The sequence below is a fragment of the Heloderma suspectum genome, chromosome 8 (assembly GCF_057233095.1).
Source record: "Heloderma suspectum isolate Gila_16-S chromosome 8, 16-S_ref, whole genome shotgun sequence".
Taxonomy (NCBI): domain Eukaryota; kingdom Metazoa; phylum Chordata; class Lepidosauria; order Squamata; family Helodermatidae; genus Heloderma; species Heloderma suspectum.
The window spans coordinates 41,889,340-41,906,478 of NC_139465.1; the positions used below are offsets into that span (position 1 = coordinate 41,889,340).

At 44.0% G+C, this 17,139-nt stretch overlaps 1 protein-coding gene across 10 annotated transcripts in view; it reads left to right on the forward strand.

Moving 5' to 3' along the window:
* The window catches only part of CPNE2 (copine 2), a 183,317-nt gene that overhangs the window by 30,487 nt on the left and 135,691 nt on the right, over positions 1–17,139 (forward strand). For 6 of the 10 annotated variants that reach the window (XM_084812134.1, XM_084812130.1, XM_084812129.1 and 3 more), the window contains exon 2: positions 5,776–5,972. In XM_084812134.1, the coding sequence (XP_084668260.1) occupies positions 5,805–5,972 (168 nt within the window). In that variant the 5' untranslated portion in view covers positions 5,776–5,804. Of the gene's footprint in view, positions 1–663; positions 738–1,524; positions 1,599–4,720; positions 4,779–5,775; positions 5,973–6,528; positions 6,654–17,139 lie in introns of those variants that run through there. The other 4 variants (XM_084812131.1, XM_084812133.1, XM_084812135.1 and 1 more) reach the window with 4 other exon arrangements.

A 17,139-nucleotide genomic window follows, 5' to 3' on the forward strand; every position in this document is an offset into this window, starting at 1 on the left:
TCTTTCAGCAGTTGTCTAGACTGGCATCCAATTCTCCACTGGAGAGTTAAAGCCCGATCACGTGGAGGGGGTACAGCCCTAGTACTTGCGGCCATGAATGGCCTTAGTCTGTGACCTTATAGCCTGTGTGGTGGGTGTAGGGATGCTGGAGAAATTCGAGCTGGACTAAAATGAGCTCAGATTTCTAAGAACGCAATCTGCGGAATCCGCTATGGACCGACCTCCTCAGGCTGCGTGGAATCCGTGGACTTTGAGATTATTGTTTTTACTTTCCCAAAATTTACGCATATAAATTCATAGGAAAATGTGTACGTTTCTGTTGAGGAAACGTTGAATGGAATGGGGGACAATACACTAAATGTTATGCACTAAGGTAAATTATGTAAATACGTAAATGCGTAATTATTTACGTATTTTCCTGCATGATGAAAAAAAATTTTGCATCTGTCTGTGGGCGGATGATGGAACAAAAGGCACCTGACAATCCCCGAAACACAGATGGAGTGGATTTTACACAGTCTGTACATCCCTAGTGTGGTGTAGTGGCTAGAGTGTTCGAATGGGGCTGGGGAGACGTGGGTTCTAGAACCCAATTAGCCATCAAGTCACCTTACTGGGTTACTTTGGGCCAGTCACTGACTCTCAGTCTAACCTACCTCACAGGGTTGTTGTGAGGATAAAATGCAGAGGACAACGACCATGTCAGCAGCCTCGGGTTCCTTGCAAGAGGAAAAAAGGTGGGATATAAATGTAATAATAAATAAATACATTTTGTTAAACAATTTTTAACGTGCTTTTTTGGTGGTGGTGGGGCACTGCCTTCACAAGGCGGCTTACAATATTACAAAAACTTAAGTCCCATTCATTTCAGTGGCTCTATTCAAAGGAGGACTGACACTGGATACCACCCAATGATTTCCCACACATCCATGTGTTTAGTGGATGAGCATTTGCTCTTGGATCGAACCCACCACTTTCTTCCCTTCCAGTCCGTCCCGCCACGCGATAAGACTTGTGCCAACACATCTGTTGTGAATGTGTTTTTGGTGTGGAAAAAGAGACGATGTGATATAAATAGAACAAGCCTGCTTATTTTAAGCTTATTTTAAGTGTATCTTCCCCCCCTATATATTTTTTTTTAAAGTAATGCTAGGTGGAAACACTTCATACCAGTCTGGAATATTTTTGAGGCTTTCAGGGGCCTGTAAAAACAGAGCCCTGAAGGGTTATCTAAATTGGAGGGAAGTGGATGATTGATAATCCTGCGGTCAGTGACATCAACACTTTTTCCCCTTGCGTAGCAGCTTTACCGACATAGCTAGTTTTAGCTTGGCCCATGTCACGCCCTTTCTGAACAAAACCAAAATACTCTTCAGCATGGAAAAATGCGAGGCTGGATTCCAAGGCTCAAGATTAGCCTCCGGCATTGCTGTAATCGTGCCCAGGGCTCGCCTCCATGGAGAACCTCTTGTTTTCCCTCCTCTCTTCCTCTGCGCGTGTGCGCACACGCAAGCGCACGCACTCAGACACTTTCACTGCCGTTGTTACACGCACCCCAAACATAGATTACCTCACAAAATTGTTGTGAGGTAAATGAGGTAAGGAAATGTTTAGCCATAAATGTAACAAAATTAAATACGTGGAAACGTGAAATTTGACACAGATGTATATAATGGTTGCTGTCTGTTGGAAGATAATGCGTCACCGGGTGACTGGATATCAGTAATTTAACAACAACAACAACAACAACAGCACAGCATTTATATATTTAAAGTGTCCAGAACACTTCATGTGCGTGATCTTAGTTTGCAACCCTAAACACACTTATGAGTAAGTAAGCTCTATGGGACATGGTAGGACTTACTTCTGAGTAAACATGTGTAGGATTGTGCTGTTAATCTTTACGACAGCCCTGTAAGGCAGGACGGTAGTATCTCGATATTACAAAGACTGCGACTGAATGCAGACTTTGTGGCTTTAATATCAAACCAGCCTTCCCTCCCCCACCTCCACCCCTTTGGCTGCTTATCCTGTAGCCAAATGAAGAGTTCTGGAGATCTCAAAAGCTTGATCATTGTTTTGTGACACTTTATAAAGACCAAATTTATTGCCCAACTGTAGGTTTTAGAACTTGTTTTAAAGGTGTCCCCAGCATCTCACCCAGGAGGTAAAAACAGAGACAAAGCAGTTTTTGACTGGAAATAGGTACCAGAAAATGGAGACTATTCTCAATAAATAGGGACTGTTTGAACGTATGCATGAGGGCTGGCATCGCTTGCCTATTTATTTATTTATTTATTTATTTATGTATTTATTTATTTTACTAAATGTATGAATTCCACCCTCTGCCTACCAGGGGCCCGTGGCTCTACGCAATAAAAATGTCATTAAATATTTTAACTTCATGAAAGCAAAAAACAAAGGAGCAAAAATATCATTAAATGCAATAACATTTGAGAATGGCATTTAACTTGGAATTGAAGAGTGACGTAAAACACAGTTACACAGCATTAAAAGCCCAATGGAACTGAATTCTTTACTGCCTTTCTAAAGCAAAGAAAGAGCCCGTCTTTCCTCCTTTGGGAGGAAGTTCCATACTGAGGTGCTGGTACCGAAAAGGCCCTGTCTTGGGAACCCACCAACCTCACCTTTCTAGATGCTGGGGCATATAACAGAGCCTTAGATGGTGATAGTAAATTATAGGCAGGTCCATATGGGTGGATGTGGCCATTCAAATATCCTGGCCCTATGCCATTTAGGGATTTGTAGGTCAAAACCAAGACCGTGGGCATCTCTACACCAGCCTAAAATCCTGCATTTAAAATGGGGCTTTCTGGTTCCATTTTAAATGCAGGATCACGACTCCCTTTTTCACGTGCTTCCTTTTCCCCATCCCCTTCCCCCTTCTCTCCATATCTGAGTCTTCCATTATCTTTCATTGATCTCGCTCCTCTTCTTGCTGCTTTTCCTTTTTTTACAGAGGGAATTCCAGCGGAACACAATGGGGTAATTTGATAGCTCATTATCTGCGATCTATTTAAAAACAGAACAAAGGGCATTTAGTGCAGGAGACACCCTGGAGGGTCACGGCGTCATGTAAAGAGCCGGCAAACGTCCATGAAGGAGCAACCTCAATCGTAGGATAAAAGCTCCATGTGAAGAAAGCCCTTGAATTATGCCTGGAAACAAACAGGACGCCAGTGAAGTTGATCAGTGACTGGTGTCATCTACAGAGCACACTCCTGACAAATGTCTAGCCACATTTTGCAAAAACTGTAGTTTTCAAACATTTTTCAAGGGTATCCTCACGTTCAGTGAATTGCATTAATCCAAGCGAGAAGTGATTAAGCCATGAGTCACTGAGGCCAGATCTTCCTTCCCCAAGAAAGGATGCAGCTGGTGCACCAGTTGAAGCTGAGCAAAGGCATTCCTGGCTACTGCTACCACCTGACCTTCCAGGAGCAACCCCAGGTCCAAGAGCATCGCCAAGCTTTGGGTCTGATCTTTCAGAGGGAGTGCTACCCTATCCTGAGCAGATTGTATCCCCAGTCCTCAATTAGGTTAGGTAGCCCAACAAGGCTTCCTTCTTGTCTGAATTGAACCTCACTTCGCTCACCCACAACCAGTCACTCACTGTGTCCAGGCAGTGGTTCAGGACTTCCACAGCTCCCTTGGCATCAGTTGAAAAGGAGAGGTGGAGCTGGTACCATGAGCATACAATGAGACCCAACCCCAAAGCAGCTAGACCAGCCTTCCCCAACCTGGTGCCCTCCAGATTCCACCAACCCTGCTGAAAAACTGCTTTTTTCCTCTTCCCTTCCCACCCCCCTTTCCTTGTGTGTTGTTTCTGTTTAGACTGTAAGCCTGTCTTGATTTACTGACTGCATGTAAGCTGTTCTGGGGGCCGTTTTGGCTGAGGAGAGGGATAAAAATATTTTAAATAAATAAACCTCGAGTGGAGGGTTCCCCTGAGAATGTGCAGAGCACACATCGCTCAACAAAATCTTCTCTGCAGCTGCTACTATGCCCCTGTATTCAGGAGCTGCAGCATTGGGGCACGCGCTCTTCCTACAGATTAAGACCTGCTGGCGTTCATGGCGTGGTTCTGCATGTCTGAGCAAGGGAGGTGTCTGAACCATCCGAATGATCACATCCCTGTTGGCAGAAAGATAGCTGAAAGGACCTGGGGAGGGGGAGCGGGAATAAATTGCTGACCCTTAATGGGACTCAGCTGTTAGCAGCTGCAGTGAGTGAGCGCATTTGTGGACATTCCTGCCTTTTGTGATTAAAAAGATGCTGTAAATCGGGTTTTAATGCTCAGCCATATGGAAGCAGGCATGGTCCACTGAACTGGGGAAGAAGATTTTAAGCTGAGGGGAGTGGCAGTTCCGTGAAGGTACACCCAGCTGTGCCTCGATTCAGGGATGGAGCTAATAAACAGCACCATTTTAGTCTATGTTCATTTTTAAGTCGCTGAGGGTGGGGGTGGTACTATTTGGGCCAAAAGGTGACTCATAAATTTACAAGTACATTAAATATAAACAAATAAAAGTCTGGAAGTGTGGATTGCTTCAGTCTACAGTGGGAACCCTTGCCAGTCCATATGGCTTGTATGATCTATGTAGGGATGTCTTTGCTTGCATTGTGCTTCTGGTTGCAGATCGAAGCTGGAAAGCTTGAACTTCATGGGGCTTACTTCTGAGCAGATATGCCTAGGATTGCACTGTTAACCAGATTAATCTCTGCTAGGCGCAAAGCAGATTTCAGGTTGCACTGAGGTAGGGTGACCTTTTATACATTGCCAAAAAAGAGGAAATGTATCACCCAAAAGAGGACAGATACTTGCATAAAATTTGCATCTGATGATTTATATGTAGAATCATAGAATAGTAGTAGGGTTGGAAGGGGCCTACAAGGCCATCGAGTCCAACCCCCTGCTCAATGCAGGAATAAAATATAATATAATATTTGTATATATGCAAATTTAGGAATAATGACTATAATTGAAATAGAAAAACAACACAGTTCACCATAATGGGGAAGACTGTTCGGGTGACTTGTGTGTCTGCTCAGTCTGCAGTCTAGATGCTCACTATTGCTGGGCAACTTCACGGCCTCTTCTGCTCTCGCTCCTTATGGTTCCTTATCTTGAACTTGACAGCCCTTGAAATACAGGACAGTCCTCTGTAAAGTAGGAGACAGAGCCGCCTTGCACCAAGGGCTGCTGGAAGAAAGAAACGATAATCCCATATTTTGACAATATACAGTCTAGCTGTTAACTCAGATCTGTTTCCATCACAGACCAGAACACCTGGGTCCCGTGACGGGGAGAGCAGAAATAACAGGGAATGTGGTGTTTTATATATTATCAAAGCTAGAAATTAATTTTAGATGGTGCACTAGGTAAAAGGTAAGTGAAAGCCAAATTGAGTTGCATTACCTAGTGCCTGAAGGCCAAGTAACCCCCCCCCCCCAAAGTTAAGGGTGGTAGAAGATCATCTTCCTCCAGCTTTTTAAGATCCTATGTCTTGACAGTATTCTTCAAACTGCAAAAATCCTTGACGGTATTCTTCAAAATACAAGAATAATTGGCAGTGTTCTTCAAAACATGCAAATAATGCTGTGCAGGGCCATTAGGGGGGGAAATGAAAGCCACAGTAAGGTAATAAATTGGGGGCCAATTAAAATGTCACAAAATGGTGAGCAAGCTTGATTGTATGGTTTGTCTCCCTCTCCCTATCTCTTTGTACTAATAACTTTTTTTGCCCCTTGCAGACTGTCAGGAGCTGTTGCTGCCTGAACCGATGGCGTACACAATGAGCCCCTCCCCTTCCATGCCTGTGGGACCCCAGTATTGTGTCTGCAAAGTCGAACTGTCTGTGTGTGGCCAAAACCTTTTGGACAGAGATGTGACCTCTAAATCTGACCCCTTCTGTGTCTTATTTATGGAAGTAAATGGCAAATGGACAGAGGTAAGACCCAAAGCTTTGACCTGTTCTCTCTAGCTTGTCTTAATTCTTACCAGCAGCTGGTGCTCTTATTAAACTGGAGGAATAACTGAGCAAGTATGCATCACCACTGACCCTACTGTTGTGGGCTTTCAGGGCAGAGACTGTGGTTTTGCACTGCTTTTTCCTAGGACTGGTGTTTTATAACTGCCTGTAGATCTGAAAGTTTTGTAAAATGTGTGAATCTTCGTCCTTGTTTTTCTTTTTCCTTTTGCTAGTCTAGTTAAGCATGATCCTTTCTTGGGGTGAACTATGTGCAATGCTTCGCTCTCTCTCAGACTTCCCCAACCCATTGCCCGGCGATGATGGGAGTTGTGGTCATACACATCTGGAGGGCAGCAAGTTGGGGAAGGCTGCTATATGTATAGACTGTAAATGGGAATGCCTAGTTTTTATAAGCTATTCTATGCTAGAATGGGGATGTTCTGTTTCCAAAACAATTTCCCCGAAACCAGTGTGGTGTTGGTGAAAAGGTAGCATTAAGTGCTTTCACCAGACAGACTTAAATCACTTCTGGAGTTTTCCTGCATCTTTCTCCAACCAGCATTGTGCATGTTCAACCGTTGGCATTTTTCCTGGTTTCCAGAACTGCTGTTTCCTTTTTCTAACTCAGAAGAGGCCAAGGCCTTGGAAGAACCCCTGAATGTATGTTATGAATACTTTATTATAATGTTTGCTGCACACTCATGCCCCACCGCTGCAAAAAGAAAACTATCTCCCATCATACTCTGAGTCACACTAATGGTCCAGAAGTATGACTAACCTTGACAGATAGATCTCCTAGGAGCAGGGTCTTTTTAGAAGTGGCACCAACTGTAAAATGCCCACTCTAAAGAGGCCCACCGAAACCCAATTCTGAATGCCTTCAGATGCCAGAAGATAAACTTGACTCTTCAGGAAGGCCTTCTAGCTCTCTTCTTTTTCTGTCTCGAGTTATTCTTTCTGTTTCTGCTTATTACTGATTTTGAGGTTTTGTGAATATGATTAGTTAGCTGTTTTACTGGTGTCTACTTCCTTGATTTTATTCTGAAAGTTTAATTCTGATTGTTTTTAATAATTCTCTGTCAGTTGCTTTGAGTTATCCATAAGAAAAGTTGGATATAAATGTTTAAATAAATGCTGGGCCTGATTATAGTCAGATCATGAGGAGAGGCTTAAATCTCTCCCCCTCACAATCCGCCCCCTGTCCCACCTGCTACTTAAGAATCAGCTGAACAGCAGCCAAGAGGAATCAATCTCTCTCTCTCTCTCTCTCTCTCTCTCTTTGCATATGTGTGTATGGATGAATGAGCAATATCCTATAATCTTCAAGTTCTTCCCACACCCAGAAAATACATCCCAGAAAAATCAGAACTGGCCAGCCATGTAGTTATCTTCACCTTCTAAAGTTTGTAGTAGTTGAAGTCTTTGAATTTGAGGCCCAGGAATTAGTTATTATCCGAATGAAAATTTTAGTGACATCCTGGTTGTGTTGGTCAGGCATTTATGTTATCACCTGTTTGCAGACTCCTGCTTTGAATAAATCTGTTGGCAAATTGTTATCTTTCCTTTCATAACAAAGGAATGTTTTTTTTTAAAGTTTTATTAAAGTTCAGTAAGGAATCCTTATGGAGCAAACAGTTAACCAGAAAAATAATTGTTGGTAATCATGCCTTTGACATACAGTTTAGCTTAGTTGCAAATAAATTGTTGTCTGTCATCTCTCCTGCCTCCCGTGAGCCTCTGTGAAAGGCAGCAGGGAGAGGCTGCTGGCAGACTGGTCTATTACAGCTTGTGCGAAGGTTCATGCCTGTGTTCAACACTGAATCTCTTTCAGCCGAAGAGCTGGATTCAATTTCAGAGAACCTTTGGGGACCACATTCCAGTGTTAGGCGGGGCAAAACTAAAAAAGTCAGGAAACCACTGAATGACTGATGGTTGGGAAAAAGGTATGTGGCTATCTGAGGAACCCCCTGGAGGGCTGGATTGAGATCCAGGAGGGCCAGATTTGGCTTCCATCCAATTAGGGCGCAATCCTATCAAGATAAGCAGCTGCCTCCGAACCTCCAAAGCAAGGCAGGAAAGGCATGGGGGGGGGGGATCATTCCCTTTGTGCCTCTTCTGCCTTGCTATTTTTCGCTAGCTGTTTTTGGCTGTCTAGCGGCTGGGGGGGGGGGCCACCGGGAGAGGAAGCTGCCGTACAACACATTGGATGTGTCGTACGCGGAACTCCACTCTCCCCGCCCTGGAACGCCCTTTTCAGTCGCTCCGCGCTCATCCTCCCAAGTGCGGAGGACGGGGCTTCTCTGTGCAGCCTCCGAGGGGGGAGATCGTTTTTCCAGGAACTGACCTTGGAGTGCGGGCTCCGAGGTCGGTTCCCGGATATGAGCATATCCTGTGACCCACCAGACAGCATCTACTGGCCATAGGATTGCTCCCTTAGTAAAGCAAAGCAGTCCTTACCTGCAGTCCTGCCAGTTAAAAATATATGGCACACAAGGAAAAAGGGGTGGGGAGGGAAGAGGAAAACATGAAGTATTCTTTCAGCAGGACTGGTGGAATGGCCCCGCTTCCCCTCTCATCTCCCCCAGTACAGCCTGCTGGAAAAGCAAAACATAAGAGCCTTCCTGGATAATGGATCACCATCCAGCATTCTATATCCAGCAATGGCCAGCCAGGTAGCCCCCTGCAAAGTTCCCAAGAAGGGCATGAATACAGTGGCCTTCCCCCTTTTCTCCCCAGCAGTGGAATTCAGAGATATGCTGCCTCTGAACATGAAGTTCCTATATAGCGATCATGGCTAATACTCATCCTCCATGAAGCTCCCACATCCTCCTTAAAAACCATTTAGGCTTAGTGGTTCCTGCCACATTTTGTGGCAGTGAATTTCAGAATTTATATTACATACTGCGTGAAGGAGTGCTTTTTTATAACAGCTGTGCACTCTCTAAACGGATACTACTATCGGTTTTCTTTGACAAGTGGTGTAAAATGAGACACACACGCACACATAGAGATAATTGAACGAAAACCACTCTCTTTCATGCTAATATATTCAGAGAGAAGACAAACTGTACTGCCCAGTAGCTGGAAGCAGATATTTGCAAGCTGTTGGGATTCCTCTGTGAATATCATTTTCCCCCCCTGCCCATTATGAAGAAGCATCCTCATTTTCTTAAAGCGAAATGCGTTACTGCTTCTGACGATATTGAAAACCTGGTAACAACTCTTGTTCTGATAAGAGGCAGAGGGACATACCTAACACTGTGCAGAGAAACCACTGAGTTGTAGAACTGTCTAGGGAAGGAGTTGGGGAATTTAGATCTGGTTGACGCAGTCCTGTTCGCATGATCAGTAGCTGAAGGTTCTAGTCTGCCTGCTGTATGCATTTGTTTGTTTGTTTGTTTGTTTATTTACCTTTCTAGTCTGCTCAATAACTAATGTTCTCTGGTTGGATTATGAACAGTTGAAAAACTAAAACATCACAGAACAGTTAAAAATATAAAATACAATAAAATATTTAACATAATAAAATACAATATAATGTAAAACAATGTACAGCACAGGCATAGATAAAACAGCCATAATAACCTAGAACTAGGTGTCTAAAATGGGAGAAAAGGTCTCTGCCTGGTGCTGGAATGATTACACCTTGGGTGCCAGGTGAACCTCTCTGGGGAGTTTATTCCATAAATGGGGTGCCACCACTGAGAAGGCCCCTCTCTCTTGTAGCCACCTGTCTAGCTTCCTTTGGCAGGGCACCCAGAGGAGAACTTAAGGGTCCAAGCAGGTACATTGGGAGGAGATGTTCCTTTAGCATCTCTGGTCCCAAGCCGTTTAGGGCTTTAAAGGTCAACCCCAACACTTTGAATTTGGCTTGGAAACCGACTGGGGGCCAGTGCAGCTGACAAAGCACTGGCATCAAATGGGCGAACCAGCCAGTCCCAGTTAGTGCAAAACAGAGCTGCTAGGTTACTAACTGAAGTTTCAAAACCATCTTCAAGGGTAGCCCCACATACAACGCATTGCAATAATTCAACCAGGAGGTTACCAGAATGTGGATAAGTGTCCAGATAGGATCGCAGCTGGGATATCAGCCTAAGCTGATAAAAGGTGCTCTTGGCTACCAAGCCCATCTGGGCCTCAGGTGACAGTGATGAATCTAGGAGCACCCCCAAGCTGCGTGCCTGATGTTTCAGAAGAGTGCGGCTCCCTTGAGGACAGGTTGAACACCACTCAGCCGGGCAAACGAACCACCTGCTAACAGTATCTCCATCTTGTCTAGATTGAGCTTCAGTTTTTTGGCCCTCATCCAGTCCATTGCCCTGCTCAGGCACTGATTCAGAACATCCACTGCCTCACCTGGGTTTGATAAAAGGGAAAGGTACTCTGCATTAGCCTCTCCTGCTCTGTTTAAAAAGATGTTTCCTCTCCTGCCATCCTTCTCCCCCCTTTGGGCTCCCCCACACCACATGAAATTAGTCTGAGGACCTACGTGTGGCCCCAGTGTAGAGGGATAGACATAAGGCAACCTGGTCTTCTGAGGGTGGGGCAGCACGTACAGTGCCTAGATACCCATTTCAGAGGGGAAGAATTTAGAGTGGAGAAGTGGCAACGGCGAAGGTGTGTACCTTTTCCCCTGCTCTGTAACAAACCCCGCAAAACAGCACCATTTGTACCTTGTGGGGGGAAGGAGGCATTTTTGGGTAGGGAGAGGGTTAAGCGCATCCTCTGTCTCCTTCCTCCTCAGTTGTTTATTTTCACTAAATTCTTCCCTCCGGGCAACTCTACACCAGCCTAAAATCCTGCATTTAAAATGGGGCTTTCTGCTTCCGTTTTAAATGCAGGATCACAACGACTCCCTTTTTCACGTGCTTCCTTTCCCCCTCCCCTTTCCCCCTCCTTCTCCCCATATCTGAGTCTTCTATTATCTTTCATTGATCTCGCTTCTCTTCTCTTCTTGCCCCTTTTTTTCTTTTCACGGAGGGAACTCAAGCGGAACTCAATGGGGTAATTTGATAGCTCGTTATCTTTGATCTGTTTAAAAACAGAACAAAGGTCATTCAGAGCAGGAGACGCCTTGGAGGTTCACGTTGTCATGTAAAGAGCCTGCAAACTTCCATGGAGGAGCAATCTCAATTGCAGGATAAAAGCTCTGTGTGAAGAAAGCCTCTGTTTTAACAGTGGCATCTGGACACTCTGCAGCCTTCCTTTGCCCGGGGCCTGTCAGATATTTGGGACTGCAACTCCCAGCCTTCGTGACTAGTGGCCATATTGGCTGGGGCAGATGGAAGTTGGAGTCCAACACATCTGGAGAGAACCAGGTTGGGGAAAGCTGGCATGTCATGTGTAGGTTTCCTCCTGAATTAGAAAAATGTGCTTTTCCCATTGGTGTTCTTGAGGGCCAGTTTTCACTGTTTCAAGCTCCCTCACAGTTCAGGGTTTTCAGTCCAGTAGCATTAGTGCTGGAGAGTCTCTAATGCAAACTTAAAAACATGTGTTTTTTTATTTTTGCCTGTGCTATTTTTAGGCTGCTCCTTAACAAAAAAAAAAAAGTGGCATGGAATGAAAGAGAAAAGGAATCTTGAATGGATACTCTGTGAGATGTGGGCTGTTGCTGTGATTTTGAAGGGAGGTCAGAAAATTGCCAGTAATGGCAATGGGAGGAGGGTGACAGCTGTGTATTTACAGCATAGCTGTCAGAATTTGGGCTGCCTTGAGGTGGGGGAAAACAAGGAGTAGAATACAAAAGGCTTCATTTGAGAGGGTTGTTGGTACATGGGGAATCGTCCAGAAAGTATGTCACTTTTATTTACTTATTTATTTAATGTATATTCCACCTCTCCACTGAAAATAGTGCTGAAGGCAGCTATGGGTGGCTTTTAAATTCCTTTTTTAAAGCCCTCCCCCCATTTTTGGCCATGCTTTGTCCCATTTTAACTAAACTAATAGCGAACTCTGATACTGAGTGTTGAGGAGAGATATGTAGGCTTGGGAAAAAAGAAAAAATCAGGGAAAGGCAGTGTGATTTTTCTCCCCTCCAAGGACCTTTTCTGTTCCCCTCCCCCAAATTGAAAAATTTGAACCATTTTGGATTATGAAATATTTTCTTTTAGAAGTATGAGTAAAATGTTTAAGACAAGGTGTTTGTACATTACTACCTGGCCTTTGCTGCCTAAAAATGAATAGGAAGATATTTATAGGAAGACTAGAGATATAAAATTCCTGGAAATTTTGAAGCCATGGCCGGGGTGTGTGTGTGTGTTTATCATCTCTGTAAGTTTCGCTGCATAGTTATTTCTTCCATTCCTTATTAAAATTATTGATCTAATGTATCTTCTACTGATAAACATTTTAGGCATTCTCCAAGTCATGCTCAGTTTCCCAGCATTTCAGTCACTGTATGTGCAACTTGACAGTTTGGATTTTTTTCTATAGAGTCCTGTGTTTTGGGGGTTGTTCTGGTGAGATGCTTTAGCTGTCAATGACTGTTAATTCTAAAATCCACATGTGAGTGAAACACTGTAGGTTATCCCCCTCTGCCACCATATGTGATGGAATAACACATGGGTTATCCCAGTTATGTTTCTTTAAACAAACAAAAACTTAGAGGCTTTGGTCTATGGAACTCACTGCCACCACAGTTTAATAATGTTACCAATTTGATCTCACTATTAGAGAATACTGCCCCAGATATAAAATCTTTAACTACTGCCATCAAATAAACACTCTATACCTAAAAGAAACCCAGTAGCCTGAGTTCTTATGATGTAAACATAGGATTGGAGACAGGCTTTCAAAATGACCAAAAATCGGAGACAAGCTTTCAAAACAAACAAAAATTAAGGGAGCAATCTTATGTCCCCTAGATAGCGTCTGGAGGACAAAGGATTTTTCGGTTTCCTAGCTCCACGCTCGAAGACAGGGCTCTGAGCTTGGAGCCAGGAAACCGTGCTCCCTGCCCCCTCCCCCTTGTAGCTTTTGCGGAGAGACCCGCGCTGGCTGCCTCTCTGCACTCAGTAAACAGAGCACAGAGACGTGGGAAAGGAGGCATTCCTGGGAGCGGGGAGGGAAGGAGGTTGGGGCAGCTGACTGACACCTTTTCCTGTCACAGCCTCAGCCTCCTTCCTTCCCCCTCCCCAAAGCTTCTTGTAGATGGGCGAATTTAGCCCATCTAGCTAAAATGCAACCTGGGAGTTGCAATAGGATATTGCGTCCCTCTCTGCATAGGATGCTTGTAAGCCTCCGAGTTCAGGGTCATACAAGTACTTACAAGCACAACCCATAGCATTCCACCCTAAGATAAGAACATCAGAAGAGCATCAGAAGAGCCATACTGGATCAAACCAAGAGTCCATCTAGTCCAGCATTCTGTTCACACAGTGGCCAACCAGCTGTCGACCAGGAACCCACGAGCGGGACACGAATTCACCACACAAAACTTAAGCTCTAACAAAGTGGCATTCGAACCCATGCCTCCCGGGGAGACTGCAACCAGAATGCAGCCCCTTAGACTGCTTGGCCATCCTGACTAATAAAGATGTTTATTAAGAGGAATTATTTACAAAAGGGAACGAAATGTTCAAAAACATACTGAGATTGCTGAAAGGTTCTTAAATTAAATATGCTTAGTTACCATACCTAAGAGCTCTTGGTAGCTTTTCCTTCTGCCCAGATTTCCCTAAATTCTACCTTCAACCAATTCCTCACAAACAGGAACAGATGCTATACACCGGTCTTCCACTGCCTCCAGCAATTCCTACTTCTTCTGGCTTCTAGGATAATTCAGATGTTTCAGAGTTGCTGAAGTTCCTAAAATGTATTATGTATAACTTGGTTTGCTCATAAAATGATCATGTTTGGTATATTAAATTTAAAACTATTGTTTATTCAGACAATACTTACACATTTTCTAACTGAATTTACTTTTAAATGTTCTCCTTCTAATGATAATTTTATGAACAAACCAAGTTATACATAATACATTTCATGGTCCTACAGTAACAGTGTGACTTTAGTTCTGTAAAAAGTACTTAAAAACATGTATTGTATATTATTCAATTTCCTCCAAAAATTTCCCTCCCCAAAACTCCAGGGGGAAAACTGTTTCCATGGCTTCAAAATTTCCAGATATTTTCCATCTCTAGTGCCAACAGGGTTGAAGCCACAACAGGCCACCGAGAAACAAGAGGGAGGTATTGGCATGCTTGGGAAATCTTGAGGTTTGCAGAAGTACAAAAATATATTTTAAAATGAGAACAAACTAAGCCTCCCTCCTCCCATCCCAAAACAGTTCAGTGAGGACTGAGCATGCTCAGTAGCCATGGAATGTTGAGTGACAGTTGGAAAGGAAAAAGAGAAACTGGGAAAGGGAAAATGGATCTCTTGGCTAGCCGGAACCCTGAACAGGAACATTCTTATGAGGGAGTGAGGATATATTGCAGCATTTTATCGTAGGTCCCTCTGGTTTTAACGAATACCTTTGTGTCACAACTTTGCTGCCTCCCTCCCTCCCTCCCCTTTCCCTACCAATGTACATGGCACACTGCATGGTTCTGTGGATCTGTAAGCAAGCCAGTAAAATGTTTCGTGGCCTAATAAGTTTTAGTGGACATTTACAAAACTGCAGGATGCACAAAGATTCTTTCTTGTCTTTTAGTTTGGGATACTGAATGCTGGATTAAAAAAAAGCATCCCCCCCTCCCCTTAACTGCAGTAAGATAAATATGTGCGAATAAAATTGAATATTTTATAGATATATGATGGGCTTTATTTCTTTTTGTCTAACAAAATGCTTTTACAGCTGCAATGCAATTGGAAAATATAATACTGTAGTATAAAATATAATAAGGATATATAGCCTTTCTTTGTTTCCTCCAGGTATGTCTGGAATTGCAAGCTCTTTCAGGGATGCTTGAAACTGAGAATTCCCAGCACTGTTATAAAACTATGTTTGACTATGTTTGACATTGATTCTCATGTTTTAGTATAAATTGGGATCAGAAACCCAAATACCACTTAGGTCACACCTCTGACCTATGATGAACCATACCAGCAGCCCCTACCACCATACAAATATATAGTAAAAAAAAAAAATTAAATGGGTCCCCCAAAGCAGGTTTCGGCTAAAGATGGGTTCCAGATCTGAAAAGGTGAGGAACTAGAGATCAAATCGCCAACATTTGCTGGATCATGGAGAAAGCAAGAGAATTCCAGAAAAACGTTTATTTCTGCTTCATTGACTACGCTAAAGCCTTTGATTGTGTGGATCACAACAAACTCTGGCAAATTCTGAAAGAGATGGGAGGACCAGACCACCTTACCTGTCTCCTGAGAAACCTGTATGAGGGTCAAAAAGCAACAGTAAGAACCGGACATGGAACAACCGATAGGTTCAAAATTGGGAAAGGCGTACGACAAGGCTGAATATTGTCACCCTGCTTATTTAACTTATATGCAGAGTACATCATGAGAAACGCCGGGTTGGATGAATCACAGGTCGGAATTAAGATTGCCGGGAGAATTATCAGCAACCACAGATATGCAGACGATACCACCCTAATGGCAGAAAATGAAGAAGATCTAAAGAGCCTCTTGTTGAGGGTGAAAGTGGAGAGTGCAAAAGCTGGTTTGAAACTCAACATTAAAAAAACAAAGGTCATGGCATCTGGCCCCATCACTTCCTGGCATATAGAAGGGGAAGAAATGGAAGCAGTGACAAATTTTATTTTCTTGGGCTCCAAGATCACTGCAGACGGTGACTGTAGCCATGAAATTAAAAGATGCTTGCTCCTTGGGAAGAAAGCTATGGCAAACCTAGACAGCATAGTCAGAAGCAGAGACATCACCTTGCCAACAAAGATCCGTATAATCAAAGCTATGGTTTTCCCAGTAGCAACGTATGGCTGTGAGAGCTGGACTATAAGGAAGGCTGAGGGCCAAAGAATTGATGCTTTCGAACTGTGGTGCTGGAGAAGACTCTTACGAGTCCCCTGGACTGCAAGGAGGTCAAATCAGTCCATCCTAAAGGAAATCAACCCTGACTGCTCATTGGAAGGACAGGTACTGAAGCTGAAGCTCAAATATTTTGGCCATCTAATGCGAAGAGAAAACTCTCTGGAAAAGACCCTGATGCTGGGAAAGATTGAAGGCAAAAGGAGAAGGGGACGGCAGAGGGTGAGATGGCTAGATAGCATCACCGATGCGATGAATATGAACTTGAGCACACTTCGGGAGAGAGCGGAGGACAGGAAGGCCTGGCGTGCTATGGTCCATGGGGTCACGAAGAGTCAAACACGACTTAACAACTGAACAACAACAACTGAACTATGAAATACCACAAAATTAGCCAAGTTAATATTGTTCACAGTAGGAAAAATCTATAAGAAAAGAGTACTTTATCAAATATGGAGTCTTTCTTTAATATTATTGGATTTGTGAGAATACATTTATCTGGCTTTGAGCTATATTTGCTCTGATTCCTTACTTGTCAAAAGCCTGTGGTTCTTGTCAGCAAATTAGATCCAGTGTGGTGCAGTGGTTAGAGTGCTAAGACTGTGGAGATCTGGGTTCTAAACCCCACTGGTGGGTGACCAAGGGGGACTCCCACTTTCTCATCCCAACCTACCTTGCAGAGTTGTCGTGAGGATAAAAATGGGTGGGGCAGGGGAGAAAATCATGTGTGTTGCCCTGAACTCCTTGGAGGAAGGCTATCTATGCCTCATAGAATAGTAGGTTTGGAAGGGGCCTACAAGGCCATCGAGCCCAACCCCCTGCTCAATGCAGGAATCCAAGTCAGAGCATCCCTGCCAGACGGCTGTCCAGCCTCGTCTTGGACGCCTCCAGTGGGGGAGACCCACCGCCTCCATGCATGAAGGCAATGTGGAACTTCCAGGGTCAGAGGCAGAATGCTGGTGGTCAAACAGTAGGGGGGTGTTCTTCACTGCAAGGCCCGAGGGTCACTGGTGGCTCCCAGTCACCCCAAGTTTCATCTGTCTCTCTGTTTCTCTCTGCAGTAGCTGCTCACTCTCATCAGGGAGTCTCTAACTTTGCCTTGTTTGCTTTAGCAGTGGGACGGCTGCTGTGATCTGGGCTACTGGAGGAAGCTTCAGGGGTGGGGAGCTGGGAGAACTGCTGTTCATCAGTTGTAAGG